Source organism: Procambarus clarkii, chromosome 6 (genome assembly GCF_040958095.1).
Source record: "Procambarus clarkii isolate CNS0578487 chromosome 6, FALCON_Pclarkii_2.0, whole genome shotgun sequence".
In the NCBI taxonomy this organism is placed as follows: domain Eukaryota; kingdom Metazoa; phylum Arthropoda; class Malacostraca; order Decapoda; family Cambaridae; genus Procambarus; species Procambarus clarkii.
Window position 1 is genome coordinate 7,210,257 of NC_091155.1, and position 27,486 is coordinate 7,237,742.

Consider the following 27,486-nt stretch of genomic DNA (forward strand, 5'->3'; position numbering starts at 1 on the left):
CCCTTCCGGGGGTGGGGGGGAGGGGGGGGCAGCAGAGGCATTTGAGTCTTGTCTCCTGGCCGAAGCTTCTGGGTCTGACCAGTGGGCCCCCCTTCCTCCAGCTTTTCCGGCTGCTCCGTCCTTGTCTTGTGGGGTCGGGGCTTGGGGAGTGGACTTGGCCTCGGGTCCTGTGGTGAAGGACCTCGAGGCTGGGGAGGGGCTGACTTGGGGGCCTTGGGCCCCGCTGGACCCCGAATGGGTTTTTCTTCCCTCTGAGCGGGGCTTATTGTTAAAAGGAGTGGGGTTTTCTTTTCCCCCTCTGCGTATGAATTGGATTTGGTGTCAGCCCCTCCCCGGGTTCGGTTCCGTGTTCCCCCGGGTACGTCGGTTCCGTCTTTCCGGAGGTTTTCGGCTTATCGCATCCAACCTGCTGTGGTGCAGGCGGCCTTTGCAGCTTACCACTTGCATGACCCGGATTATGCCTCAGAAATGGATCCGTCCGAGTTCAGGTTTGGGACTTCGTTCCCTTTCTGGCTCCGTTACAAGGTTCCGGAGTCTTCCTGGCTAGCGGACTGCCCCTTGTTTGTTCTGGATTCCTGGCATTTTTTCTGTCATTCCCGTATGCTGGAGTGGCGGGAAGCTTCCACGGTGCTTCAGTTTTCCTAGGGGGCGATCTTGAGTACCTGAATGAGTGCTTGTTTGCCCCTGCCCTTCCCCGCGATGTGGGCGTTATTCAGCTCCATGTGCAGGTTCCCACCCTTTCAGCGGCGCTGACTGCGGAGGACTTGCGCGCCCGGGGCCTTTTGGCTTCGGCCTTGCGGTTCTTTTCCCTCCTGGAGCTGTCCTTGGATTGGCTCGTGGAGGATGTGAGGACGCTTGGGTCTGTCCCAAGGTCCGGCACCTTGTCCTCGGCTGCGTGTTCGTCGGCTGCCTTGTTGAAGCTGTTCATGCCAATTTTGCGGGATGCGGTTTCCCTTGTTTTATGCTTGCCGTCTCGCGTGTCGGCAGATGGTGCTGGGTTCCTCCGTGGAATCTGCTTGGGCTATGGCTCTTAGGCGTTCTTCACCTTTTTGTCCTCTTCCGTTTGAGGAGTCAGCCGTGGCGCAGTTTATTCATCTGTCCTGATGTCGGACTTGTTGGTTTTCTGGGGGTCCCGGGGTGGGTCTTCCCGGAAGGGTCATGCCAGGGCTCAGGGTTCCTCTCGTCGAGGTAGGCCTCTGGTGTCAGGTTCGGGTTCGGCTCCTCCTTCGGACCCTCCCTCGTCTGGTCGGCGCGGTGTTCGCTCTGTGCGGGGTTCTGGGTCTCGTAAGGGTCGCCGGCCCTTTTGCGGTTTGCCCCATTGACGGGGCGATGAGGGGGGCGGCTTGCGCTGTTCGCCTGTGCCTGGTCCCACGATTCGTGGGCCTTTCGGGTCGTGTCTGGCAGCCTGCGGTGGCGTTGGGTGGTCCCTCCCCCCTTGGGGGTGTCGGGGCTGGCAGGGCAGGTTTCTTCTCCTGCACTCTGTCGAGTCGTCTTGGAGTGGGTACGCTTGGGCGTTGTTGAAACGACGTCGTCCCTCAGACGGGTTTTCCCGTCTGTTTCCGGTTCCGAAATGGGACTGAGCAGACCTGCGGTTCATTCTGGGCTTGTCCCGTCTGAACCCCTGGGTTCATTGCCTCTCCTTTCGGATGACTACGCTGTCTCAGGTTCGGCTCCTCTTGGAGCCGGGCACTTGGATGGTGTCCGTGGACCTCTGGGACGCTTATTGGCATGTCCCGATTCATCCACGGTTCAGGGACTGGCTCGGTTTTGTTGTGGGGCGTCTGAGTTACTGCTTTCGTTGTCTCCAGTTCGGGTTGAACCTGGCACCTCGCAGTGTTCACGCGCCTTACACAGGTTGTGGTGGCTCGTTTGTGTCTCCTAGGTGTTCGGGTGTTGGCCTACCTCAACGACTGGCTGGTTTGGGCTCCCAGCCAGTCAGCTTGCTTGCTAGCCAGGGATTTGGTTCTTTCCCAGCTCGCCGAGTTCGAGTTCTTGGTGAACTGGAGGAAGTCCCATCTGGTTCCCTCTCAGGTTCGGACTTGGCTGGGTCTCGTTTGGGACTCTCGAACCGCCTCCTTGTCTCTCCCTCTGGAGTCTCTCCTGCAGCTGCGGTCCCACCTTCGTCTGTTTCTGGGGGTCCTCGGGTCACCCGGTGGTTGCTCGAGGGGCTGTGCGGGAGCCTGAACTTTGCGATGGTGGTCTACCCGCCGGGTCGGGTTTGGCTTCGACGGCTGTTCTGGTTCCTTCGGGGTTTCCCCTTCCGCCTCTCTCGCGATCGCAGAGTTCGACCTCAGGGGGCCTTGCGTCGGTTGCTGCGTCACCGGCTTCGTCTTCGGGTTTTTCGGGGTTCAGTGCCTTGGCGCCTACCCGAGCCCTCACTCGATGTTTACACGGATGCGTCGTCTCTCGGCTGGGGTTTTGTGACCAGTGCTCACCAGGCCGACCAAGGGCGTTGGGATCCGTCCTTCCGTCGAGCTCACAGCACGGTGCGGGAGTTCGCGGCTGTGTGGTTTGCTCTGGGGAGGATTCGGGTGGCCTGCGGATCGACGATTCGGCTCCATTCGGACTGCTCTCTGGTGGTTCATTGCCTGAACCGCGGGGGTTCGATGCGGTCCTTGTCTCTTTGGGGTTGGTCGCTTCGGGTGACTCGTCTGCTGAGTTTTTGGGGTTTGGCTCTCCTGGCGGTTCACGTACAGGAAGTGTGCAACGTCTTGGCCGACGCCCTGTCTCGCTTCGTTCCCATTCTCCACGGAGTGGACGGTCGACGACGAGTCCTTCCATTGGCTTTGACAGACGTTCGGGCGCCCCGAGGTGGACCTCTTCGCGTCGGCGTGGTCGCGGCGTCTTCCCGTTTATGCGGCGCCCTTCCCCGATCGCGAGGCCGTCGGGGTCGATGCCTTTCGGCTAGACTGGTTGAGGTGGGGGTTCCTGTACCTCTTTCCCCCAGTTCGGCTGTTGCTCCAGGTCCTGACTCGCTTAGAGACTTACCAGGGGAGAGTTGTCCTTCTGGCCCCCTTGGTGGCCGGCCCAGCCTTGGTTTCAGGCGTTGGTTGCTCGGTGTCCGAACCTGAGGGTTTTCCCGAGGCTCCGCCTCTTTCAGCAGATCGGGCCGGTACGTCACGTGGCTGGTTTGATCTTCTCCTCGAGTCTTCGCATATGGGTTTTTTGACTCAAGTTTATCATCATCTCTATGGTAATCAGGTGGCTTCCTTGTTGGTGTCCCACCTGAGGGCTTCTTCTCGGCGGCAGTATGAAGTTTCCTGGCGGTCCTTCTGTTTCTTTTTTGAGTCTTCGTCGTGTTAGTTCCTTGTCCTGTTCGGGTGGTCTTGTCCTTCCTCTCGTGGTTGTTTCAGGACCGTCATCTTATGCCAAACACTGTCGCCTCATATCGTGCGGCGCTGGCGGAGCCGCTTCAGCTTGCCTTCGGTATCGATGTTACATCTGAGCCGTTCGCAAGCTGTCTCGTGCATTGTTTCACCTCCAGCCTGCTCATGCGCCACCTGAGCTGTCCTGGTCTTTGGACAGAGTGCTCGCTTTCCTTTCGTCTCCTCGTTTCGTTGTGGCCCATTCGGTCCAGGAATGTTTTTCCAAGGCTCTTTTCTTGTTGGGTTTGGCCTCTGGGGGTTGGGTAGGGGAGCTTCATAGCTCTCCTCCGGTGCAGGGGTTTCTGCTCTTTTGGTCGTGGAGATTGTTTTGTTCGCTTGCAGCCGTCTCCTTCTTTTCTGGCGAAGAATGAGACTGCTGCGTTCCGGAAGGGTCCGTGGGTGGTTGATACTTGGTTGGTCAGGCCGGGGGTGCATCATGTTTTGTGTTCAGTTGCGGCGCTTCGCCGTTATTTGCGCGCCACAGCTTCTGTGTCTGGGGACGCGCTGTGGGTTGATCCGGTTTCCCTTCTTCCCTGGTCGCGGGTTCGGGTCTTAGAATGCTTCCAACCACAAGGGGGTTTCTATAGACCATTGCTCCTCATGCCTCTCTGAGGGGGGCCAGGTTCTGGCTTGTGATCCCCGGTAGGCAAGAACTCCATGCACGTTGACTGATGCCAGAAAGCTAATAGTTATATATCACTCTTGATAGCTCCGGGGAGATGACGGGCTCACCCCAGAAATATATGTAACTGGTATTATTTAGCAATGATAGTATTACAGTATTATGATAGATGCAGATACTTATATATAACATGTATATATATTGTAATAACAGCAAAAGGAGTGTTGGGAGAAGTCATTTTGGGCTGAGGGAGGAGGCATCATCTGCGTGACTTGTCATGCTGTGTAAGGGTGGCCATTATGCTCATTGGGCACTATACCAGCTTAGTTGAACAGTTATGGTGAACAAAACATGAAGATACTTATATATAATGTTTGTATATAATGTAATAACACCACAAACAGTATACTTGAAGGAGGAATGTTAGTGCATCTGGCCTTGAACCTGGGGTCACACAGCTGGGAACATCTGCTGTGTGTGGCCACATGTTACTGTCTGCCCTCAACATACAAACTTAGTGATTCACTATGATGAACAAAGCATGCAGAAACATACATATAACCTGTGAATATAGTGTAATAACAGCAAAACTATTTTTTTATGAACGTAATAATTGAATCATTAATATGATCATAATACTTTTGAGTATAGCAATGAGTCACATATTTTATTATATAAATATATCATACTACACAGTACTGAATAATATTACTGCAAAAATACTTAGAAAAAATCTATCAGACATTGAAATAACGAGGTAATAATATCTTTGTGGTAACTCCTACCTGACAGCTCAGGTGGAGCCAACCGCCTCCAGGGCTTGATCTTTCAACGCCTCTTTTTTGCCAGACTTCTCCCCCCCCCCCCCCTATTGCGGCCAAAATATGCATATGATTTTTGTATTATTTTCCTGTAATCAGGGAACAGAAATGAACACTTTTATAAGACAATTTTTTTTTTTCTCCTGTGGGTGTTAACCCTTAACCCTCAAACCGCGCATATCATATATAAATGATATCAGTGACAAAACCGAAACCGTGCACATCATTTATATATGATTTCGTGTCTAGCGCTATAATTTAAACGCCCCGCGTGGGATAGGGGCAGCTATAGTACAGCCACGACCGATAGTTGCCAGATGCCACCTAGAAAAAAAATCCAGGCCAACATTCTTGGGTGTTAGCGCGTCAGTATTGAGCAAGCCACCAAGGCTGGCACACGCAGCCCGAGCTCACAGCACCGCTGTTCAGCTTGTGACCACAGCATCGCCTACAAATACCATAATATAAATGATACTGCTATTATTTAGCAGTGATAGTATTACTGAAGCCCCCTGACTGTGATAAAACTGACCAGGATTCTGATAATAGCAGGATTGTGGTGATATTTAGCGCTGTGCTCCATGGAGGGAGGAGTAAGGCTGTGGAGGGAGGGTTGTGGCGTTGTCTTCTGACTGTGTGTGGCCACCATTTATTGACTGCACTCACCATACCAGCTTAGTGGTTCGATATGGTGAACACAAATGTAGATACTTATATATAACGTGTGTATAGTGTGAGATAACAGCGAGAGGAGTAGGTTGGGAGCCGCCATTTTGGTGAGGGAGGAGCGTCGTCTGCACGACTTGGCATGGTGTTTACTGATGGCCACTATGGTCTTTGGGCACCATACCAGCTTATTTGTTCAGGTATAGTGAATAAAACAGGTAGATACTTATATATAATGTGTGTATATAGCGTAGTAACACCACAAACAATATTGTTGGATGACAAATATTAGTGCGTCTGGCCTTGAGGGCGGCCGCCGATCAGCTGACTGTGTGAGTAGCTACGTCTTATGGCTTTTACTCACCATACAAGCTTAGATGTACAGTTATGGTGAACAAAACATGTAAATACGTATATATAACGTCTGTGTATAGTGAATAAATACAAAAGAGTATTGTGGGAGGTGAATGAGGGTGAGTGAGGTGGTGTTGAGGGAGGGAGTGGCAGTGAGTGGCTCGCTGGTGTTTGGCGGTCACTCCTTGTTGCTTTTTGACTCACAAGACCAACTTAGTAGTTCGTTATGGTGTACAAAACATGCAAATACTTATATATAACCTGTGTATATAGTGTAACAACAGCAAAACTATTTGTTTATTGTTTTATGAACATAATAATTGAATCACTAATATGCACACCATAATTTTGAGTACAGCGATGGTTCACACATTTTATAATATAAATATACAGTACCACAATTCACTGTATGGAATAATATTACTGCAAAAAAACTAAGAAAAAATCAATCAGAGACACTGAAATAATTAGGTAATAATATATTTGTGGCAACTGCCGTCTGACAGCTCGGGCGGAGTAGACCTCGTCTGGCGAAGGCTCTGCCAACGCCCCTTTTTTGCCACACTTCCCTACCCTATTGCGGCTAAAATATGCCACCTACGATTTTTTTGTTATTTTTTCCGAGATCAGGGAACAAAAATGAACACTTCTAGAAGACGAAAGAATTTTTTTTATTTTTTTTTTTTTTGTTGCGCCTGTGGGTGTGAATTCCATTTGGGCCCCTAGTGGTTTGAGGGTTAAAGTGCACATCACGTCATATGACGTGCTGGACGTTGTTCCAGTCAACTGCGCATCACGTCATATGATGTGTTGGAGTACTACGCAAGATTTAAACAGCCCGCGGATACACGGGGTTCACCACACCTTCATCAGGGCTCTTGTAAGACGCCATAAACAGACGCCATTTTTTTTAAAAATCGTGGGCCAAACTCCCGGGTGTTATTGGCCTCAGTATTGAGTGAGCAACCAAGCCTGATGCATGCAGCATGAGCTAACAGCACTGCTATTCAGCTTGTGACCACAGCATCACCTAAAAATGCCAAATTATACTTGTTCATGCTATTATGTAGTGATGATATTATTACAGAAGACCCCTGACTGTGATAAAACTGACCAAGAAAGAGTAATGCTGTGGGAGGGAGGGTGGTGGCGATGTCTTTTGACTGTGTGTGGCCACCTTTTATTGACTGCACTCAGCATACCAGCTTAGTGGTTCGCTATGGTGAACACAAATGTAGATACTTATATATAACGTGTGTATAGAGGGTATAAACAGCAAGAGAAGGTTTGGAGCCGCCATTTTGGTGAGGGCAGTGGCGTCGTCTGCACGACGCCACCGTGCAGACGACGGTGTTGTTTACTGGTTACCACGATGGTCTTTGGGCACCATACCAGTTTATTTGTACAAGTATGGTGAATAAAACAGGTAGATATTTATATATAATGTGTGTATATAGCGTAATAATACCACACAGTATTGTTGGAGGAGAAATATTAGTGCGTCTGGCCTTGAGGGCGGCCGCCGATCAGCTGACTGTGTGAGTAGCCACATCTTTGTGCCTTTACTCACCATACAAGCTTAGATGTACAGTTATGGTGAACAAAACATGTAGATACTTATATATAACATCTGTATATAGTGAATTATAGCAAAAACATTATTGTGGGAGGAGAATGTGGGTGAGTCAGATGACTGGAGGGAGGGCGGGAGTGGCTGGCTGGTAAACGGTGGTCACTCCTCGTTACTTTTTGACTCATAATAGCTACTTAGTGGTTCGTTATAGTGAACAAAACATGCAGATACCTATATATAACCTGTGCTTATAATGTAATAACCGACAAAGTATTTGTTCACTGATTGATGAACATAATTGAATCAACAATATGCACACCATATTTTTGAGTACAGCAATGATTCACTCATTTTATTATATAAATATATCAAACTACACACTATTGAATAATATTACAGCAAAAAAGTATGAAAAATCAATCAGAGACATTGAAATAATTCGGTAATTATCTCTTTGTGGCAACTCCGGCCTGACAGCTTGCGAGCAACAGACCGCCTGGGACGCACGCTGAGTCAGCGCCTATAATTTGCCAGACTTCCCCGCCCTATAGCGGGCAATATATGCCACTTTCGATTTTTTTATTATTTTTCCCGTGATCAGTGAACACAAATTAACAGGTTAGAAAGAAAAAATATTTTTTTTTTTTTTCAAAATGACATGCGCCTGTGGGGATGACAGGATATTAACCCCTTAACTGCGTTGCCTCCAAATGTGACACCCCCGCAGTGCGCAGGAAATAAATTCTCTGGAAAAAAATCTTTTTTCTTTTTAAAGTGTCAAAAACCCTTCCCTCAGTATGGGTATGTAAAAAAAAAGTCAAAATTGTACTTACTTTGGCTGCTATGGGGTCCGGAAGTTGGGGCGTGATGTCATCATTCCCCGTGCGCTCGTGCCGTAAGCTCTCGGGGGTGGTGGGGCGCTCGGGGCGGGGCGCGCGAGTTGCCGCAAATATATTTTCGTTAATTTTTTGCGCACATTTCCAAATACATTTTCATTGTTTTTATGTGCCAATCCAATGTATAATGAACACGTACATTATAATATCGCAGTACAACATCCGTACTGTCCGAAGACACTGTGTTACGTGCATGAAACTTGTGTACACATATGCAGCACATATTTACTATGTATCATGCTAATTTGTGTATATATACAATCTATTTACACACTATACACTGTCACACACTATATACATTCACCATCAACACATTCAGAACACCGCGTAGCAGCTGCTTCGTATGGGCCAATAGCAGCTGCCTCGTATGGGCCAATAGCAGCTGCCTCGTATGGGCCAATATCAGCTGCCTCGTATAGGCCAATAGCTGCCCCGTATGGGCCAATAGCAGCTGCCCTGTATGGGCCAATAACAGCTGCCTCATATGGGCCAATAGCAGCTGCCGCATATGGGCCAATAGCAGCTGCCTCGTATAGGCCAATAGCAGCTGCCTCGTATGGGCCAAGAGGAGCTGCCTCGTATGGGCCAATATCAGCTGCCTCGTATGGGCCAATAGCAGCTGCCCCGTATGGGCCAATAGCAGCTGCCTCGTATGGGCCAATAGGAGCATTTGGCCATGAACACATTCAGAACACCTCGAGTGAGAGCAGCCAGTCTCCCTCACTCCAACATCTTACTCGCCAACATTGCTCCTCCCACCATATTGTTATAGTTCTTATTACACATGTTCTATATACCTATCTACATGTTTAATTTACCAGAACTATACAAGTAAGCCGGTATTGTGTCCAAACAGTACAGTGGCCACCATACACTGCATGAAAAATCACACAGCAGACGACGCTACGATTATGTCACCTCCCTCACCAAATAGCTCCTCTCAACATTCTCCTGTTGCTGTTCTTACACTATATACACACTATATATACCCATGTATATATGTGTTGCCCATAGCGAACCACTAAGCTAGTATGGTGAGCAAAACAAGAGTGGCAGCCACACACACACAATGAGGCTACCTCAATTCTCGCCCTCCCTTCCTCATCAAAATTCCTCCTTCCACAATACTACGCACAACGCTAATTATAACCACAATCCTGGTCACTAATTCCTGTAAATGAATAATTGACCACACGTTTATTTTGAAAAGGAACTTAAGAAATCATTTGAAGATTCCTAGATGAACGAAATAATGCTGTGGTGCTGTGGCTAGCGCTGTGAACATCATGAACAGCATTGAATCACTGATATTTGAACACTGTACCCAGTCATTATCACACTCAGGCTCTAATATAACACTATCATAGCTAAATAATACAAGTTATATATATATTTTGACATTATTAGGCGATGCTGTGGTCACATGCTGAACAGCAGTGCTGTACGCTCATGCTGCGAGCGCCAGCCTTGGTTGCTCACACACTACTGAGGCTCCCACACCCGGGAATGTGGACCACGATTTTTTTTAAAGATGGCATCTGTTTACAAGAGCCCTGAGGAAGCTGATGTGAACCCCATGTAGCCGCGGGAGTTTTGAATGGAACGTGAAAAATACAAATACCCGGAGGCGTGTTGCGCAAACCAGACGTGAGCCTGCAGGCGCGTTGCGCAGTTTAAGGGTTAAACCCCGAGCATGTTAATGGTTAAAGGCTAAATAGCCCAGAGCAGCTTAAGGGTTAAAGCTGTACACTAGTTTATCATCATTAATTAGCTTGCCCTTGCCTTCAAATGCAATTCTAACTGCAAAATAACAGATGTTACTAATGAACCCTAGATTAGTAACACAAATATTACCAAGTAAATACCTTTAGAATACTCCTCAATAAAGAAAAAATTCTATATCACACAAAAAGTAAATTTTACCAACCTGGTAGGAGAGTATTTCATTCATGTGTGGCGTCATGATTGCAGGAGCAAGGGGATACACAGCTGGGGCAACAACATGCGTTTCTGAGCTCGTCAGATTTTGTAAGAAAAACCATGCACTTGATTCCTGAGCAATGAAGAAAAAACATTTAAGTGTTGAATGTAATGAAACTCATTTCTAGGCAACCTCCGTTACTCCTTACTGTATAGCTTTGGTACCACAGAGACAACAACGTAACTACCAGGCCTCTGAACTTACCTGGTTGATACCTGGTTGATGGGGTACTGGGAGTTCTTCGACTCCCCAAGCCCGACCTGAGGCCAGGCGTGACTTGTGAGAGTTTGGTCCACTAGGCTGTTGCTTGGAGTGGCCCGCAGGCCCACATACCCACCACAGCCCGGTTGGTCCGGCACTCCTTGGAGGAACTTGAGCGAGCCTTAACATCAGTTCTGGTCCTGATCACCAGGACCAAAAACTGGTTTGCTCACAAAGGTAAGAGGAGTACAGGAATCCAAGATCAACCTCATAATCAAATAACATTGCCAAAAAACCAGCACTGAATGTAATGAAACACCATTTTCTGAGTAAGACCCAGAGGCTCCCAAGAGCTATACTGGGCTGATGTGTATATATTAAACAGTGTCAACAGTCAATCGATGGAGTTCTAGGCCTACCAGGGACAAGAGCGAGAACCTGGCCCCTTCAGAGAGGCAAGAGGAGCAATGGCCTATAGACACCCCCCCGTGTAATTGGAAGCAGTCTATGTCTGCCATCTACCTGGTCAGGCACCTGGAAAGGTTGGAATTCCAAAACAAACTACAACTGGTTAAAAATTGCAAACTGAAAGCCGAACTAGCCAGCAGAATTCCCCAATCAAACAAGCATGACGTCACCACAGCCGCCACGCCGCTGTCTGAGTAACTCCCCCCTCCCCGGGAAGAGGAAGTGGGGTGGCCCTAGACCCCTTTATGCTAGCTACCCAACCCCAGTTCAGAGGCTGAATATCAAAAATGCAAAAAAAATGTCGACTGGAGGGAGGGATGCCAGGGAGCCTCTGGGTCTCACCCAGAAAATGCCATTTCATTACATTCAACGCTGGTTTTCTGTGAAGAGCCCCTTCGACTCCTAGAGCTACCTAACCAAAGATAAAAAAAAAAAGAGGGACTTACCCGGGAGGCGGCCGCCACTCACTGCTCAATTCGAAGTTGAGACAACTGGCTGCAACCTGCAACCCAAGGCTACACATGCCTGAGAAGGGCCAGGAACATTAACGAGGTACCATGCAGCCAGGACCCTGTTCAACCTCCAAAAACCCCATGCCCTAATGTCAGCCCAAGACATATAACCAATAATAGCAGCTAATGCCGCGAACTCACGAACGTCATGGGCACAGGGATAGACTGCGGGCTGGCTGAACCGAATAATCCTGCGGACGATCTGGGAGACCCATGCCCTGGAACAGGGAAGAAGGGAAACTGGGTCCACTCAAGGTGCGTCCCTTGCCACAGAGGTATTGGCGTGCAAATAACGGCTAAGAGCCACAACCGAACACAAAACATGATGCACCCCCAGCCGAACCATCCAAGCATCAACAACCCAAGGACCCCCTCCAGCAAGCAGCAGTCTCAATAGAAGTTACATATATATTTTGACATTTTTAGGCGATGCTGTGGTCACAAGCTGAACAGCTGTGCTGTGAGCTCATGCTGTGTGCGGCAGCCTTAGTGGCTTGCTCAGTTCTGACGTTCTCACACCCAGGAATGTTGGCCACAATTTTTTTTCTAGGTGGCGTTTGCCAACTATCGGTCATAGTTGCACTATAGCTGCTCCTATACCACACGGGGTGTTTAAATTAGACACTAAAACAGCTATTAATGTTTTGCACGGTTCCAGTTTTGTTATTCAAATCATCTATATATGTATTGTGCGGTCTAAGGGTTAAAGATATGGGCACCATGTGCAGAGACTCAAAGAACACCCAGCCAACTTTAAATGAATCAGTTTCTGCAGACCTCTATCTTTGATCGGGTGAACATCAGGCAGAAGTGAAGACAGCTGAATCCCATAACCCAATAGTGGTGACCTGACTGCCACCTGGTGGTGATCAGGTGGCAACAATTTCTCAGTATTTTACAGAGCAATAGTTAGCAATTCCTGAGTTGCCAATCATAAGTTAAATAAATGTTGTCAGATTTGCTCTGCTCTTTGGTGTTATAGGTGTTATCAACACCAATTTGGCTTGGTGTTGGATTTAGAGAATTCTTTACTGTTTGTGCTCTAGAACTATGGGAGAAACCCATATAAACATTTATGTCACAGTGGGGAGAAAGCTGACGAGACTTTAGCATGTGATCAGTGTCCTGGATAGAGCCTGACTTCTGGCTCAAAAAGCAGACAAAATGGCCTTTGTTAGAAATATATACACAATAATATAATGCAGCATACATTAAAGACTTTAGCATATAGAAGAATAATTTTAGTACACACACACATATATACAATATATGTAAAGCTCACCTGAAATATCTGAATACGTGTACCAGCACTTGGAGCATCTAAGTGAATATCTCGAAAGATAAGTCTGTGGTCCACTATGAACTGGAGAACAAAGGCACATTTGGATCCTGCCTTACATTTATCATAGCAGTAATCTTGCTTCTCAGAGCCAGCTGGAGTCCTCATGTGAATCAGTGCTGCATCCATTGCCCCCATAGCACCAGGGAAGCCAGAAACATTTTTGACAGCCTCAGCAATAACTAACCTAGTTAACAGAAAATGATATTGCTATATTGTATTACAAAAACAATGTACCATTTTCCTGAATATTATAAAATAGTCACACTTCTTTTTTGAACTAATGAGAATGCAAATTTGCACCAGTGCAAAATTATTTTCAACATCAAAATATTTACTTTATGGGGGGAGAGTTCACTTATACCCAAGACAGCATGCTAGAATAACACAGTTGAGTTGCTGTTTTAGGTGTGTGCTACATCCAAATATAATGTACCATGTTCTGACTTTATGACTGCTAAAAAGCCAGTGTTGAATGTAATGAAACGTCATTTTCTGGGCGAGTCCCGGAGGCTCCCCGGAGCTATCCAGGCTGAATGGATATGTATAACTTTCTGGCATCAAAGTGCTAGGAATTCTTGCCTACCGGGGACCACGAGCCAGAACCTGGCCCCCTCAGAGAGGCACGAGGAGCAATGGCCTATAGAAACCCCCTTGTGATTGGGAGCATTCTATGTCTGCCATCGACCGGGACAGGCACCCAGAGAGGTAGGCGCCCCAAAACAAACCCCTATTCTGGTGAAATTATTGCTACCGAAAGTCGAACGAGTGGACAGAACTCCCCAAACAAAATTATCAAACTAGCATGACGTCATCACGTCGCCGCGCCACCGTCTGCGCAACCCCCCCCCCCTCCCCGAGAGGGGGAAGGGGGAGCCCCAGACCCTCCACGCCGGCGATCCAACTGGCAGTTCTTAGGCTGGATGTCAAAAGACGCGAAAACGCCGCCGACCAGAGGGAGGGAGGGATGCCGGGGAGCCTCCGGGACTCACCCAGAAAATGGCGTTTCATTACATTCAACGCTGGTTTTCTGGGGGGAGCCCCGTCGGCTCCCCGGAGCTACCTTACCAAAAGATAAGTAAAACAGGGAAGGAACCGGGAGGCGGATACCACACGTCCTAACTGAACAACCAAAACCAGAGACAAAACAAAGACCAAAACGAGAAGAAAAAGACCACCCAGGCCAACGACTAGGACGGCCCCAAAACTCAAGAGCAGGCCAGAGGGGAACAACGCCCAGGACAGCAAGTGGAATGGAGCAGAAGGAACCGCAACACTGAACTTAAGCAGGAGCGGCTCTGCCAGCACCACCCAACATGAGGTGACAGGACAATCCCAAACAACGGTCCCAGAACAACCCCGAAGGGAAGACAAACCAACCCTATCAAAGACCGAAGGACCCTTCGCAGCGATAGGAAAACCAAACACCGCCCCCGAGACGAAACATGCAGGTTGGAGACCAATAACGAACCCACCTGTGCCAACAGAAACGACGAGAAACGAACACCACGATTCGAAGGCGCAAAACGCGAATCTAAAATCAGAGACCCCGCAACCCAAAGGAGCAACAGAACCAGCTCCAGCAGGGAAGAATGATACATGCATCCCCGAGGTGTCCAATTGGAGAACTACCGAGGACAAGAACCTCAGGAAAACAAACACACCCGGTCCGGAAACGGAACAAAGAAAAACAGAAACCAGGACCGGAACCCAGCAAACCCGGTTCCAAGAAAAGGAACCAGGAAGGCAGGAGCGGCAGACCGAAAAGTCCACACACCCCCCCCCCCCACAGACAGCGCAACCCGAAGCCTGCAGAAAACCACACAGAAATCGCAGGAACTCGGTACCAAAACGGAACACCGGAGAAGTCCAAAAGCAGGACGTGGAACATGGACAGAGGTCCACCGGAGCACCAAACAGGATAATCAAGAAGCACTGACTCAGATACACAGAAAGTGTAGCATGGGGGAGGAAAAACTGAATTAGGTAAGGAAAACCACGAATACGGCCCAAGGAGCGGCCAGGAAGTAACGCACACGACCAACCACAAAATGTGTAGAGGAGCGTGTACATACCTGAGGAACCTTACGGACAGCAGGGGTATCTTGAGGTTCTTGAGATGATTTCTCCCTCGGCTATGTGAGGGTGCAGTCAGGCACCGAAGATAGGCAAGGAAAGTGTCCAGACAGGGAAAAGACCCAGGGGTCTACAACGAAAACAAAAGCACCGAAATGCGGGGCAGAGCCCCACAGGACAACAAAGAACAAAAGAAGGACAAAAGGCACTAAAGACACATGCAAGGTGACCAAACACCACACCAAACACCCCAGTCAGGAGCCATCGACGCAATCCCGCCAAGCGGGGAAGAGAAAACAAGGATGGTATAGTGAACAAGGGTGGCGGAAGGAGTTGAGTATCCCAAGAAGATACTCGCTCCAAACGCATGAGCCTAACTAGAGAAGCAAAGCTCTACAAAGTACCAGCGATGGAACTCAAACCGTTCCGTACGTTCAACAAAAAGTCCTGCCAACCTGTGGGGAACTGAGGCGGCACCCAAGCATATAACCAGCAGAGTAGCGAATAATAACTAGTCTACCGGCAAGTGTGGTCTAGATAGAACAGACATGCGAGACACCGTACTGACACTCAGGGCGCCCAACCCGCACCATTGCCCGCCAACGATCACCCACAACTACTGTATATGCAACAAAAGATAAGTAGTTCCTTAGTGTTTGTGTGTATTTACCAATCTCCACAAAACAATAGAAACTGGAATAGTGGCACATGCCACCCGAGCGGCACATTGTGGGCACGAAACAATGGGCATAAAAGGGATAAGCTCAGAATCAGGAAAGACCGGAGGAATGACCGGCACGGTAAAAGGCCCGGTGATGTGCGGAACCAATTACCACGTAACGTGGTGGTGGGGCCCCACTATTGGTGCAATGGCGGGTTGGACATGTAAGTGAGTGGGAATGTATGTTAATCTTCTTGTGTGAGTAGCTGTTCACTGGAGACAGTTAAGCAAGTCCCAGCTGTGTCTGGGTACAAGTGACAGGATGAACAACCCAGTGGGATTTCTTCCTATTGGGGAGTTGTACAAGCTGCTATGGCGGTGTGTCCACTCACAAGATGAGTGGCGCTGCCCAATAAACTCGCCCCTCAGAGCAAAATTGAATTTAATTTAGTAGCTGCCTCGCACGGGCCAAGAGGCCCTCCGCAGGGCCACTGTACATATGTCCGTATGCAGGTACGCACAAGGGGACACAGGAGGTAGGGGGCACCCAATGGAGCCACAGACACGAAAAAGAACCCGATTAATGGCAGAGGGAAACGAAGCCAAAAGCACCAAAATGCCATGTGGAGGAGGCAGACGCCAACCACAGGAGTAAGACAGAGCCTGGCGTCTGCCTCCTCCACATGGCATTTTGGTGCTTTTGGCTTCGTTTCCCTCTGCCATTAATCGGGTTCTTTTTCGTGTCTGTGGCTCCATTGGGTGCCCCCTACCTCCTGTGTCCCCTTGTGCGTACCTGCATACGGACATATGTACAGTGGCCCTGCGGAGGGCCTCTTGGCCCGTGCGAGGCAGCTACTAAATTAAATTCAATTTTGCTCTGAGGGGCGAGTTTATTGGGCAGCGCCACTCATCTTGTGAGTGGACACACCGCCATAGCAGCTTGTACAACTCCCCAATAGGAAGAAATCCCACTGGGTTGTTCATCCTGTCACTTGTACCCAGACACAGCTGGGACTTGCTTAACTGTCTCAAGTGAACAGCTACTCACACAAGAAGATTAACATACATTCCCACTCACTTACATGTCCAACCCGCCATTGCACCAATAGTGGGACCCCACCACCACGTTACGTGGTAATTGGTTCCGAACATCACCGGGCCTTTTACAGTGCCGGTCATTCCTCCGGTCTTTCCTGATTCTGAGCTTATCCCTTTTATGCCCATTGTTTCGTGCCCACAATGTGCCGCTCGGGCGGCATGTGCCACTATCCCAGTTTCTATTGTTTTGTGGAGATTGGTAAATACACACAAACACTAAGGAACTACTTATCTTTTGTTGCATATACAGTAGTTGTGGGTGATCGTTGGCGGGCAATGGTGCGGGTTGGGCGCCCTGAGTGTCAGTACGGTGTCTCGTATGTCTGTTCTATCTAGACCACACTTGCCGGTAGACTAGTTATTATTCGCTACTCTGCTGGTTATATGCTTGGGCGCCGCCTCAGTTCCCCACAGGTTGGCAGGACTTTTTGTTGGACGTACGGAACGGTTTGAGTTCCGTCGCTGGTACTTTGAAGAGCTTTGCTTCTCTAGTTAGGCTCATGCGTTTGGAGCGAGTATCTTCTTGGGATACTCGCTCGGATACCAACCAGACCCCGCCCCAACCCCGAAACCCTCCTATGGCTCGGAGCAGGAAGCAAGGGAGGAAGTGAGTAGAACAGAAGAGGAGGAACAAGAAGCGGAAGGAGCCAGAGCCGAAGCGACCCCCACCCCCAAGTCCAGACCCCATCCACCAAAACAGGGCAGCCTCGGGGCATCCGGGGCCGCAAACCAAGAGCGTTGCAGCAACACACACCCAGCAAGCAACGCCGCAGCCGCCTGCACCCGATTATCAAGACCAGTGGCATGGGTGAAGGAGAGCGCGTACCGACAATAATCATCGGACGACTCCGGGTCACAAAAACAAGGACCCAACAGGCAGCATGGCAGAGGCACAACCGGTGAATGTCATCCTGAGACAAGGGGACAGATCAACCGTCAAACTCGCAGGACGCGAGGGGGACTCCGGGGACACACCTAGAGGACCACGGAGCCCCCGTGGGGTTTCCCAGGGCCCTTAGTCTTTGGTACACGCTAAGGGACGCCCAGGCAAGGTACCGTGAACCGGCGCCGAAATCTACCAACAAACTGCTAAAGCTGAACCCCCGGGACGTGTCCACTCACGGGGGCCAAGCGGGGAGTACCGCCAACAGAAGAATTCGAAAGAAATTCACCTAGAACAGGAAAGGGGGACCATAGTAAAAGCAGACCCCCCACCAGGCAAAACAAAAGAAAAACCCCGCAAGAGGACAACGTACCCAAGCGGAACAGAGCCAGCCGCTGTTAATGGTGAAAACTAGCTGTGCAGTACCCCGCGCCCCTACTAGTGACGAAAACTACCACCTACCCAGAGACAAACCAGGGCAACAAAACCCCAGCCGACTCCAAGGGCGGCCCAGTACCGAGCAGTAAAGGACACAGCGGAGGTAGAACCCAAGGTGACTTGTGGAAGGTGGCCCCAAGCCCCAAGGGCAGTACTTACAGGGCACCTAGGGAAGATAGCCCTAGGCACATGCAGCCAGAGTACCGTGGAATCTTACTCCTGGCTCACACCCCACCGGTAGAGACAGTCCACACCACAAGCACAGAACTGAAACAAAAACTGGAGCCAGAGGCACTCGACCAGCCAGTAATACCATCAGCCAAGAACTGCCAGTTGGATCGCCGGCGTGGAGGGTCTGGGGCTCCCACTTCCCCCTCTCGGGGAGGGGGGGTTGCGCAGACGGTGGCGCGGCGACGTGATGACGTCATGCTAGTTTGATAATTTTGTTTGGGGAGTTCTGTCCACTCGTTCGGCTTTCGGTAGCAATAATTTCACCAGAATAGGGGTTTGTTTTGGGGCGCCTACCTTTCTGGGTGCCTGTCCCAGTCGATGGCAGACATAGAATGCTCCCAATCACAAGGGGGTTTCTATAGGCCATTGCTCTTTGTGCCTCTCTGAGGGGGCCAGGTTCTGGCTCGTGGTCCCCGGTAGGCAAGAACTCCTAGCACTTTGACTGATGCCAGAAAGTTATACATATCCATTCAGCCTGGATAGCTCTGGGGAGCCGACAGGGCTCCCCCCAGAAAAACAAGTGTTGAATGTAATGAAATGCCATTTTCTAGGTGAGACCCAACAGTTCCCTGGAGTTATAAGACTGATATACAGTGGTACCTCAGAATGCGATTGTCCCTGTATGCGAGGTTTTCGGAAGGCGAGGTGTATTTACTCCAAAAATTTGTCTCGGAAGGCGATGGTTACTTCGGGAGGCGAGTTTGAACGCGAGTTTGTTGATACGCGTACAGCCGACCTAGCGCGTGGTGGTTCGGCGATCGTCGCCCCTCTGCCCCGCTGCCCCTCAGTTTACCATTGTCTCGCGCTCAGTGACTACCCCCACATCAATTCTTGTCGCGGATTTTCAGTGTTTTGTTGGATTTTTGGTGATTTGTCTATACAATTTGTTATTATATATCTCACCATGAGTCCCAAGAAAGCCAGTGGTAAGGATAAAGGCCAGAAAGCTCATGTGAGGATGACAATAGAGGAGAAACAAGAGATCATTCGGAAGCATGAGAACGGTACACGTGTTGTTGAACTTTGTAGGCAGTACAAGAAAGCCACATCAACAATATGCACTATACTTAAGAAGAAAAATAAGATTATGAGTGCTAATGTGGCAAAAGGAGTAAGAACATTAACGGCACAAAGACCACAAATACTTGAAGAAGTGGAAAAGTTGTTATTAATTTGGATACATGACAAGGAGTTGAGGGGTGATAGTGTTTCGGAGGCCATGATTTGTGAGAAAGCCAGGGTGTTGCACGAAGACCTTCTAAAGAAGACCCCTGCAACGAGTGATGCAGATAAGAAAGAGTTTAAGGCAAGCAGGGGCTGGTTTGAAAAATTTAGAAAGAGAAGTGGTATCCATAGTGTTACAAGGCATGGGGAGGCAGCCAGCTCAGACAAACCAGCCGCTGGACGATTTATTGACGAATTTAAAGAGTTTGCAGAGACTGGGGAATACCTACCGCAACAAGTGTTTAATTGTGACGAAACAGGACTGTTTTGGAAAAGAATGCCTAAGAGGACATACATTACCAAGGAGGAAAAATCCTTGCCTGGACACAAGCCTATGAAAGATAGGTTTACGCTTGTGCAGTGTTCAAATGCGAGTGGCGATTTGAAAATTAAACCCTTGCTAGTGTATCATTCTGAAAATCCAAGGGTTTTCAAACAGTATAATGTGCAGAAAACCCGTTTGTGTGTGATGTGGAAGTCTAATAAAAAAGCATGGGTCACTAGGCTTATTTTTTCGGAGTGGGTGAATGAAGTGGTGTGCCCTGCCATAGAAAAATATCTGCAGGAGAAACAATTGCCACTCAAAGCCGTGCTTCTCCTTGACAATGCTCCTGCTCATCCTCCAGGCTTGGAAGATGATTTGATGCCTCAATACAATAAATTCCTCACAGTTAAATTCCTTCCTCCTAACACCACTCCTCTAATTCAGCCTATGGACCAGAAAATCATAGCGAATTTTAAGAAACTGTATGAAAGGGCACTTTTCCGGAAATGTTTTGAAGTGACTGAAGCCACAAACCTCACCCTCAAAGAGTTCTGGAGAGAGCATTTTAACATTTGTAGTGCTTTAAAACTCGTTGACAAAGCCTGGCAAGAAGTGACTCAAAGAACCCTGATCTCTGGCTGGAGAAAATTGTGGCCTGAAGGTGTGAGAGAACTAGACTTTGAGGGGTTTGAGCCTATAAATGATGCACCTATTGTTGAGGAAATTGTTAGTCTAGGCCAGCAAATGGGCTTGGAATTGGATGGTGATGATGTGGAGGAGTTGGTGGAAGAACACAACGAAGAACTGTCCACCGAAGAACTCCTAGCCCTTCAACAGGAACAGCAAGCCAACACAGCAGCGAATGATTCTGCAGTGGAGGAGGAGGTGGCAGCAGCACCAACAGCACCAGCGAGTGTCCCTTCTGCAGTAATTAAGAAGGTGTGTCAGATGTGGGAAGAGATTCAAACAACTATTGAACATACTCACCCAGACAAAGCTGTAGTAGGCCGTTGTCTTAATCTTTTCAATGACAATGTGATGCCTTACTACAGAGAGAGCTTGCGAAGAAGGGAAAAGCAAGCTTCCATGGACAAATTTGTGGTGAGGAAATCGAGCAGTGAGCCTCAACCAGGACCTAGTGGCACTCAGGTTCAACGTCCCAGGGAGAGCACACCAGAAAGGTCCTCACTGCCTGATGTGATTATGGAAGGGGACTCCCCTTCCAAACAGTAACTCCTCTCCTCCTCCCCCCTCCTCACCATCTTCCATACGCCTACAGCACTCGACAGCAAGGTAAGTAATAACTGGAACATAGTTTTGTAGGTTTATTTAGATGAATTAGGTAAATTAGGTATAAAAATTTAGTTTGATGTGGGGTTTTTGGGGTAGTCAGGAACGGATTAATTCATTTCCCTTTATTTCTTATGGGGAAATTAACTTCGGAATGCGAGTTTTCGGAAGGCGAGGCGTCTCCAGGAACGGATTAAACTCGCATTCTGAGGTATGCCTGTATGCTATAATAGTCTTGGGCATCAGTCAATTGGAGTTCTGCATACCGGGGACCACGTGCCAGAACCTGGTTCCCTCAGAGAGGCACAGGGAGCAATAGCCTATGGAAACCCCATGTGTTGGGAGAGCAGTCCATGCCTGCCACAACTGGGTTTAGGTACCCAGAAAGGTAGGCATAACAAAACAAACCCCGCCTGGTAAGAAATTGCAACCGAAGACTGAACAGAGAGACAGAACTCGCCATAAAACATAAGGAAACAAGCATACAAGCAAATGTCATTCACCGCCACCATGCTGTTTGTCCACACAGCCCTCCCTTCCCGGTAGGAGGAGGGGTTAGCCCCGGACCCCTCGCCCCAGCTACTCACACCTTCCGTTCGGAGGCTGAGCATCAAACACAAAACGAAACCACCGAATGGCGGGAGGGAGGGTATCAGGGAGCCACCGAAGGGGTCTCCCAGAAAATGGTGTTTCATTACATTCAATGATGATTTTCTGTGGGGAGCTCCTCCAGCTCCCTGGAGCTACATAACCAAAAACAAGTAATAGAGGGACTTACCCGGAAGGCAGCCGTCATGCGCACATCAACTTGAAGTCAAGACAACTGGCTGAAACCTGCTACCCAAAGCCACACATGAACGACTGGGACTAGGTACATTTACCAAATAACAGGCTGCCAGGACCCTGTTCGACCTCCAAAACCCCTCGTGCCCGAATGTCAGCCCAAGAGATGTTGCCAAACACGGCAGCCAAAGTAGCATACTTCTAATGTCATGGGCACGACGGTAGACTGCAGGCTGGCTAGATTTAATAACCCTGCAGATGACCTAGGAAACCCGAGCCCTGGAACAGGGAACGAGCGAAATCGGGTCAACCGAAAGCATGTCCACCGCCACAGAGGTGACAAAGATAAATCCCAACTGTTAGTACTGGGAGACTTCAACTATAAGGTAATAGACTGGGAGGCCTACGATGCAAGAACAGAGGACATTTGGACAGGCAGATTTGTAAAACTCATCTTGGAGACATTCATGTATCAACATGTCAAGCAGGCCACAAGAATGAGAGAAGGGGATGTTCCATCAATACTGGATATAGTTTTCACCAGGAAAGAAGAAGAGGTATTTGACATCCAGTATCTTCCTCCCTTGGGAAAGAGTGATCATGTCCTCTTGGACATTAAATACACTATGCGATATAATCTAGTAGAGAATGGGGACAGTAAAACAGTTGTTAAGCTCGATTTCAAGAGAGGATGCTATGGGGAACTAAGAAATTTTTTCATGGGTATAATTGGACAGACTTGTTGCTAGGCAAGGAAGTAAATGAGATGTATGCCAAATTTTGCAAAATATACGATGCAGGCACACAAACATTCATATGTTTGACAGACATGGAGACCTAAGAAACAGAAATTGTTCAACAGAAATTGCGAGAGGGCCAGAGATCAAAAGACACAAGCATGGAATCATTATAGGAAGAGGCCAAGCCCCAAACATACCAGCGATACAAAGATGCAAGAAACAACTACACATCAGTAAGGAGAGAGGCAGAGAGGAACTTGAGAATGGTATAGCAGACAAATGTAAATCAGAACCAGGCCTTTTCTATAAATTCATTAAAAGCAAACTGTAGGTAAAGGATAATATTCAGAGGTTGATAATGGGGGACAGATACATGGAAAATTAAAAGGAAATGTGTGAAACATTAAATGAAAAGTTCCAAAGTGTGTTTGTACAAAATGAGATCTTTAGAGAACCAGACACTATAAGAATTCCAGAGAACAGCATAGAGAACATAGAGGTGTCTAGAGAGGAAGTGAAACAAATGCTTCTGGAGCTAAGTAAGAACAAAGCAGTTGGCCCAGATGGAGTTTCACCATGGGTTCTGAAAGAATGTGCATCTGAGCTCAGCACTCCACATCACCTGATCTTTCAGGCATTCCTGTGTACAGGAGTCGTAGCAGATGTGTGGAAAAAAGGCTAACAAAGTTCCAATCTACAAAAGTGGCAGCAGGGAAGACCCCCCTCAATTATAGACCTGTATCATTGACAAGTGTAATAGTGAAATATTGGAAAAAAATAATTAAAACTAAATGGGTAGAACACCTGGAGAGAAATGATATAATATCAGACAGACAGTATGGTTTTCGATCTGGAAGATCCTGTGTATCAAATTTACTCAGTTTCTATGATCAAGCCACAGAGATTTTACAGGAGATCGTTGGGTTGACTGCATCTATCTGGACCTAAAAAAGGCTTTCGACAGAGTTCCACATAAGAGGACGTTCTGGAAACTGGAAAATATTGGAAGGGTGACAGGTAACCTTCTAACATGGATGAAAAATTTTCTGACTGATAGAAAAATGAGGGCAGTAATCAGAGGCAATGTATCAGACTGGAGAAATGTCACAAATGGAGTACTACAGGGTTCAGTTCTTGCACTGGTGATGTTCACCAGTTGGAATACAGAATTATATGAACATGTTTGCTGATGATGCTAAGATAATAGGAAGGATAAGAAACTTAGATGATTGTCATGTCCTTCAAGAAGACCTAGACAAAATAAGTATATAGAGCACCACTTGGCAAATGGAATTTAATGTGAATAAGTGCCATGTTATGGAATGTGGAATAGGAGAACATAGACCCCACACAACCTATAAATTATGTGAGAAATCTTTAAAGAATTCTGATAAAGAAAGAGATCTAGGGGTGGTTCTAGATAGAAAACTATCACCTGAGAACCACATAAAGAACGCTGTGCGAGGAGCCTATGCCACCCTTTCTAACTTCAGAATTGCTTTTAAATACATGGATGGTGAAATACTAAAGAAATTGTTCACGACTTTTGTTAGGCCAAAGCTAGAATATGCAGCGGTTGTGTTGTGCCCATATCTTAACCCAAAACAGCGCAAATCATTCATATATGATTTGAGTAACTGTCACAAAACGGCGCAAATCATATATATATATATATATATATGATTTGCGTATTTAAAATAGTTAAAATAGTCCTACACGTACATAGAGCTCACATCTGCTCAGGCAGGGGCATGAACAGTCCAGAGGTGAAATAAAGCACGAGAAAGCTTACAGAATGGAGAGGAAGCGACATCCACCCCAAATGTAGGCTAGAGTAGCTCTGCCAGTGTCGCATGATAGGAAGCGACAGTATTAGGCATGAGTTGTCTAACGCCCCGGGTTCGGACACCGAGCAAGCAGTGCCTGAAATTAAGGCTAGGTCAGCCACAAAAGGGGGGCCACAAGGACAACTCTCCCATGGTAAGACTAACAAGAGCCCGGACCCCGAAGCAACAGCTGGATCGAGGGAAAAGAGGTAGAGTGGCCCCTCCGTTTAAGAATTTAATCCGTTCCCAGAGATGGTTCATAACCCAAAGCTTCACAACACAAAACAAATTTTCCATAAGAAATACAGTGGCACCTTGATTAACGAGTTTAACCCTTAAATGGCGCATAGCTATATACCATTTGACACCCACAGGCGCATACCAAAAAAAAAAAAAAAAAAAAAAATATTTTTTCTTCCTAACCTGTTAATTTGTGTTCACTGATCACGGGAAAAATAATAAAAAAATTCTAAGTGGCATATATTGCCCGCTATAGAGCAAGGAATTCTGGCAAAAAATAGGCGCTGACTCAGCATTCGTCCCAGGCGGTCTGTTGATCGCCAGCTGTCAGCTAGGCTGGAGTTGCCACAAAGAGATAATTACATAATTATTTCAATGTCTCTGATTGATTTTTCGGAGCTTTTTTGCTGTAATATTATTCAATAGTGTGTAGTGTGATATATTTATGTAATAAAATGAGTGAATCATCACTGTACTCAAAAATATGGTGTGCATATTGTTGATTCAATTATGTTCATCAAACAGTGAACAAATACTTTGTCGGTTATTACACTACATACACAGGTTATATATAAGTATCTGTATGTTTTGTTCACCATAACTGTACATCTAAGCTTGTATGGTGAGTAAAGGCACAAAGACATAGGACCTCACACAGTCAGCTGATGGCTGCCGCCCTCAAGGCCAGACACACTAATATTTCTCCTACAACAATACTGTTTGTGGTGCTATTACGCTATATACACACATTATATATAAATATCTACCTGTTTTATTCACCATACTTGTACAAGTAAACTGGTATGGTGCCCAAAGACCATCGTGGTCATTAGTAAACAACATGACAAGTCATGCAGACGACGCTCCTCCCTCACCAAAATGGCGGCTCCCAACCTACTCATCTCGCTGTTTATACCCTCTATACACAAGTATCTACATTTGTATTCACCATAGCGAACCACTAAGCTGGTATGGTGAGTGCAGTCAATAAAAGGTGGCCACACACAGTCAGAAGATAACGCCACTACCCTCCCTCCCACAGCATTACTCCTCCCTCCATGGCGCACAGCGCTAAATATCACCACAATCCTGCTATTATCAGAACCCTGGTCAGTTTTATCACAGTCAGGGGTCTTCTGTAATAATATCAACGCTACATAATAGCATGAACAAGAATATTATGGCATTTTTAGGCAATGCTGTGGTCACAAGCTGAACAGCAGTGCTGTGAGTTCATGCTTTGTGCGTCAGGCTTGGTTGCTCACTCAATACTGAGGCCAATAACACCCGGGAGTTTGGCCCACGATTTTTTAAAAAAATGGGGTCTGTTTACAAGAGCCCTGATGAAGGTGTGGTGAACCCCGTGTATCTGCGGGCCGTTTAAATCTTGCGTAGTACTCCAAAGCATCACATGATGCGATGCGCAATTGAAGGGTTAATCCTTTCTTGCACCGAGCTCGTTATGTGGAAAACTCGTCTTAAGAAACAAATTTCCCCATTTAAAATAAAGGAAATAAATTTAATCCGTTCCACTCCCAAAAACATCCATACATGTATGTCATTTTATAATGTAAATATAATACTGCATATGTAATTATAAATGTTTTGTTGTACTGTTTTCATGTTTATTTTACCTTATGAAGAGTCATTACTGGCTTGAGGGAGATAATGGGGAGGTGGGAAGGAGGAGAGGTGTTGTGGTGTGGAAGGAGAATCCACCTCTGAGTCAGGCGGCCTCTCTCTTCTTGGGAATTTCACCCAACTGGGACTGTGTTGTGGTTCACTATCACTTGCTGGTCTTTTCTCTACTTTTGCAAGAACGAGTCTATTGACAATTGCTTTTGTCTTTGTTTTAGGATTTCCCTAAAATGAGACAGCAAATTGTCATTAAACATGCTCACACACCGGGTTGTCACTGCTCTATCAGAGCGATGCTTTTCCAAGAATGCGGTCACCTTTTCAAACATTCTCAACACTTCCCTGATATCACTGGAAGAGGCAGCATCCTCCCTTACCTCCTCATCCCCTTAATAATGGTGCAAATTGTTGATGAGGACCTGCCATACTCCCTTATGAGATCAGTCACACGGACACCACGCTCATGCTTTGCTATAATTTTCTTCTTCAAATCCACAGTAATTGTGTCTTTCTTCCTCTTGACAACACTATCTTTAGCAAGCAGGTTCTTTGGTGACATCATTCGTTACAAATTGTAGTCACAAAACCACAAAGAAAAACAAAGAAAAGTACAAATAAATGCAGAGGGATGCTTGTCGTGCGCGATGCAACAACAACACTGGCGTCGGAGGCGTCTGAGAATTTGCGAGAACCCGCGAGACGCTAGAAAGTACCATGTGGTTTTGCTCGTTAATAGAGGTGAAGCTCATCAATAGAGACCAATTTGCTGCGAGTGGTTCGATCGTTACTGGAAATGCTCGTAGATAGAACCGCTCGTTAATCGAGGTGCCACTGTAATGTAAATTGAATTAATCGATTACACACCCCCAAAATATTAACTTCACAATACATTTCATACCTAAAAAACACAAATATTTAGTACAATACTATAGTATGTACAAGTTATACCTTGCGTTTATTGATGACTCTTGTTGAGTATGGAAGACAGCGACAGAGAGCGAGGTGGGGGGGGAGGAGGAGAGGTGTTAGTGTTTGGAAAGGGACATTATATCATCAGGCATTGATGACTTCTCTGGGGGTACTCTCTCTCCTATGTTTTGCCTGCTTACCACTAGGACCTGGTAGTGGCTCACTGCTTGTTTTTATCTCTAAAAACCTTTTCACAGAGACTTGTTTTTCCCTATGTTGTAATACTTGTAATATAACGTAACGTAATACGTTTTACGTAATAATGTAAAACATAATAACGTAATGTAATGTAATGTAATATAATGTAACACCAATAATATAATAGA

General features: G+C 47.2%; 1 protein-coding gene across 3 annotated transcripts in view; it reads right to left on the minus strand.

Annotated features, from left to right (window-relative positions):
* LOC123754081 (uncharacterized) overlaps positions 1–27,486 on the minus strand; it is a 419,143-nt gene that overhangs the window by 76,750 nt on the left and 314,907 nt on the right. For 2 of the 3 annotated variants that reach the window (XM_045736241.2, XM_045736238.2), the window contains 2 exons: positions 12,742–12,985; positions 10,225–10,350 (listed from right to left, as the gene is read on the minus strand). In XM_045736241.2, coding sequence (XP_045592197.2) covers positions 10,225–10,350; positions 12,742–12,985 — 370 coding nt within the window. The remainder of the gene's footprint in view (positions 1–10,224; positions 10,351–12,741; positions 12,986–27,486) is intronic. The other variant, XM_045736239.2, reaches the window with a different exon arrangement.